This window comes from Elephantulus edwardii, unplaced genomic scaffold, assembly GCF_000299155.1.
Source record: "Elephantulus edwardii isolate Elephantulus edwardi_28Jun2011 unplaced genomic scaffold, EleEdw1.0 scaffold00064, whole genome shotgun sequence".
NCBI classification, from domain to species: domain Eukaryota; kingdom Metazoa; phylum Chordata; class Mammalia; order Macroscelidea; family Macroscelididae; genus Elephantulus; species Elephantulus edwardii.
Window position 1 is genome coordinate 11945252 of NW_006399814.1, and position 4447 is coordinate 11949698.

Consider the following 4447-nt stretch of genomic DNA (forward strand, 5'->3'; position numbering starts at 1 on the left):
TAGGGTCGTTATGAGTCATTCTCAACTAGAAAGCAATCAACAATAACAGACTTAGAAACTAGATTTCATCATAACTGTCTTTCCTCTTTCTTTTTTTCTTTCTTTTCCTAACTTATGTTCTCCTTCCCTGCACCCAAGTAACATCATGAAGACTTTGGTAGGTATTCCATATACCATTTTTATTCACTCAAAAATGATCACCATTGAGTGAGAAAACTCATAGCTGACCTTCCAGCAAGTTTCTGAGGCTACAAATTGCATGGGAGGAGATATGCTAGCTTTCTCCCTTGGAGTGCTGGTGGATTCGAACTGCCAAAGAAGTTCCATCTTTGAGTTGGCAGTGCAGCTTTCTACTGACTACACCACCAGAGCTCCCTGTAGACCATATATCTTTTACTTACTCATTGCTGTCAAGTTGGATCCAACCCTTAACTCATCCTATAGTGAGATTCCAAGGCTACAAATCACACAGGAAGGAGAATACCCATCTTTCTCCTGTGGAGCTGCTGGTGGATTTTAACCACCAGAGAGGCATTGCCTATGGGTTATCAATGCAGCTTCCTTCAGACTCTGCCACAGAGTTCCCTAATAGACTATATGCTTTCTTTTTACTGTCAAACCTAGTTATTTCCAAAATTTATCTCAAATAACAACATCATTTAATCGTGCTAATGCAAAACCTATACTTGGACCAAGAGGCAGTAGTCAGAACAGAGCAGGGTAACACTGAATGGTTCAAAATTGGGAAGGGTGTTCGCCAAGGATGTGCCCTCTCTCCATAAATTTTCAACATGTATGCAGAGCAGATTATCCGAGAGGTTGGGCTCTATGAGGAGAATTGTGGCATCAGGATTGGTGGAAGATCTATTAACAATCTGCATTATGCAGATGACACAACCCTGCTTGCTGAAACTGAGGAGGACCTCATGCACTTGCTGCGAAGGGTCAGGGACTGCAGCCTTCAGTATGGACTGAGGCTCAATGTCAAGAAGACAAAGATTCTCACCACTGGACCAATTGGCAGCAACAGATGGATGGCGAAGAGATTGAGATTGTTCACAGCTTCAGTTTGCTCGGCTCCACAGTCAACACAGTTGGCACCAGCAGTCAGGAAATCAAAAAGCGTATCGCGATGGGAAAGTCCGCTGTTAGGGACCTCTCTAAAGTACTCAGGAACAATGGTGTCTCTCTGGAGACTAAGGTGCGCCTGATACAGGCCATGGCATTTGCAATCGTTTGTTATGCCTCAGAGAGTTGGACAATGACTAGGGAGGACAGAAGGAGAGTGGATGCTTTTGAGCTGTGGTGCTGGAGAAGAGTACTGAATGTACCATGGACTGCCAGGAAAACAAACAGATTCATCTTGGAGAGGATTAAACCAGACTGCTCCTTGGAGGCAAGGATTCTGGGACTTCGTCTGACATACTTTGGACATGTTGCCAGGAGGGACGGGTCCTTGGAGAGGGACATCATGCTTGGGAGGGTGGAGGGACAGCGCAGGAGGGGAAGACCCTCTATGAGATGGATTGATTTGGTGACTGGGGTAATCGGGATGGGTGTGTCGGAGGCAGTGCGGTTGGCGCAGGATAGAGCAGGATTTAGGGCTGTTGTGCATAGGGTCGCTATGAGTCGAAAACGACTCGACGGCACATAACAACAACAACAACAACAAGGTTGTTCTAGAATTATTTGTTCAAAGGGTTGATGTTTAACGTTATTGGTATTTAATGTATATTGCTATTTAATGTTGACTTACTAAATTGAAAAATTTTCCTTTTATAGATCCTATAACATTTGAATATGTCCTTCATATTTGACTGGATTTACAGTGGTTTCAGCAGTGTGCTACAATTTTTAGGTAATGTGAGCCCTTTCTTCTTTATAGCTATTCAATATACTAGTGCTTATTTGTGTAAAGTCTCTTGGTCTTAAAATAATACAGACCTATGTTTAATGAATAACTTTGGTGTTATAGACCATAGAGAATTGTGTTGCTAACCTAAAGGCCATACCTCTCTGGAGGTTCAAATCCACACGAAACTCTGTGGGAGAAAGAGGTGCAATCTCTTCTTGTGGGATTTATAGCCTTGGAAACCCAATAGAAGGTTGACTATGAGTCGATACCAATGGCAGAAAAGGGGATGTTGCGTTTCTCACTGCAACCCTTATAAATTATGCAACCTTTAGCAAATTAATTTTTCAACCTTAGCTTTGGTAGTTTGGTAGAAAAGAAGTTGCACTGCCAACTCAAAGGCAGGTGTTTCAAATACACCAGCTGTTCTCCAGGAGAAAGATGGGCATGCTCTTCTCATGCTATTGACAGCTTCTTGAAAACCCAGTGGAGGGTTGGCTTTGAGTCAGTTCTGACTTGACGGCACATGGCGTAGCGACTTTAGCCTTAGTTTCCTTATTTGTAAAATGGCAGTAATCCCTTCCTCTCACTTTGCAGGATTATATAAGAAAACTGGTAAATTGGTATTTCTTGGACTGGATAATGCAGGGAAAACAACACTGCTACACATGCTAAAAGATGACCGACTTGGACAGCATGTCCCAACATTGCATCCCAGTAAGTATATCCCTCTTCAATGCAGTACCTTATTAAGTAGTATAGGTGCATAAACAAAAGTCTTCTTTGGGGTAGATAAATTATGATTAGGTGTTTTAATCTCTTCTTAAAATGGTATGCTAACTAATAGATAACACATCTCCTAAGAAATGTGTCTAGATCTTTAAACAGTACCCATACCTTTTATTAGATAGTACTCTCCAGCTAGAGGATTTAAAGAGTTAGTATGTCAAGAATTGTAACATGATTGAGATCTATTCAGTTAGACATTGCTAATGCTAGAGTCAATTTAAAAGTGTGTGGCAACGTGTTAAAGAGAAACGTGATCATGGTGAAATTGATTATATAAATTTGTCTGTCAGACAGCAGAGTGAGAAGAGAAGTATGATCTTGAACTAGGTGTAAGTAATTTTCAGTTTCTTGATGTTGCTTGCTTTCATGTATTCAGTAAATATTGAGCACTTACTTTATATCAGACATTGCTCTAGCCACTGTGGAACAGCTATCACAACCTTCTGCAGCTCACATTTATTTCAGTGTATATATTTCAGTTACTCAAAATGATATGTGAAAATACAGGGGCTACACTGTCTGGTAGCTTTCAATAATGAATTATCTGATATATCTGATATAAAACAAAAGCACAGTCAACAAAAGACAAATTATATAAATGAAACCTCTTAAAAATTAAACTTTTAGTCATCAAAAGATCTTACCAAAAATAAAAACAGAGAATATACTCAAATTATATATGTCTGATAGAACTAATTATAAATATAAAATATATATACACACACACATAAGTATGTATATATAAACTTTGACAACTTAAAAAGACTTAAAATAGACAAAAGACTTGAATATATATTTCACCAAATAGGACATTCAAAGGGCAAATGAAGATATGCTCAATGTCATTAACTGTTCAAAAGATGCATATCAAAACCACACTGAGATGCCATTTCACTACCATTAAAATTACTGGTATTTAAAAAAAAAATAGTAACAAATGTTGGTAAGGACTTGAGGAAATTGGAACCCTCATCCGCTGCTGATGGCAATGTGAAATGATAAGCCATTGTGGAAAAACAATGCAGTGGTTCCTTAAAACATAGAAAATAAAAACTACCATGTTATTGTTGTTGTTGTTGTTGTTGTTAGGTGCTGTTGAGTTGCGTATGACTCATAGCGAGTCTATGAGCAACAAATCTGAACCCTTTCCTGTACCATCTTCACACCTACTTCCTGACACACTAGAGCCCATTGTGGCAGTCACTACATAAATCGACCTGGTTGAGGTTCTTCCTCTCCTTGGCCAACCCTCCACCCTTATCAGCATCATGTCCTTCTCCAAGGAATAGCCCCTCGTGGCACCATGCCCAAAGTACGTGAAGTGAAGCCTCATCATCCATGCCTCCAAAGAGCACTCTGACTGCACCCTTTCCAAGACATGTTCTTTTGGCAATCCAAGTGATGTTCAACTCTCTTCTCTTAAAACTGCCATATGACCCAGCAATTCCATTCCTAATATACCCATAGAGCTTGAAAGCAGAAATTAAAAAAATGGAGAAACAAGTGCTAATGTTTATTACCGAACTATTTACAATATCCAAAATGTGGAAACAACCTAAGTGACCATCAGAGGATGAATGATAAATAAAACGTAGTACATATATCCAAAGAAGAGTACTTAAGCCAGTAAGAGAAATGAAATTTTTATACATGCTACAGTGTGAAGAAAGCTTGAAGACATGTTGTTGTTGTTGTTGTTATGTGCCGTCGAGTCACCTGCGACTCATAGCGACCCTATGTACAACAGCCCTAAACTCTGCTCTGTCCTGTGCCAATCGCACTGTCTCTGACACTCCCATCCCAATT

General features: G+C 39.8%; 1 protein-coding gene across 1 annotated transcript in view; it reads left to right on the forward strand.

The window, feature by feature from the left end:
- The first annotated feature begins 1777 nt into the window (after positions 1-1777).
- Positions 1778-4447, forward strand: part of SAR1B (SAR1 homolog B (S. cerevisiae)) — a 23059-nt gene continuing 20389 nt past the window's right edge. The window contains exons 1-2 of the mRNA XM_006888061.1: positions 1778-1858; positions 2450-2569. Of these exons, the coding sequence (XP_006888123.1) occupies positions 1801-1858; positions 2450-2569 (178 nt within the window). The 5' untranslated portion in view covers positions 1778-1800. The remainder of the gene's footprint in view (positions 1859-2449; positions 2570-4447) is intronic.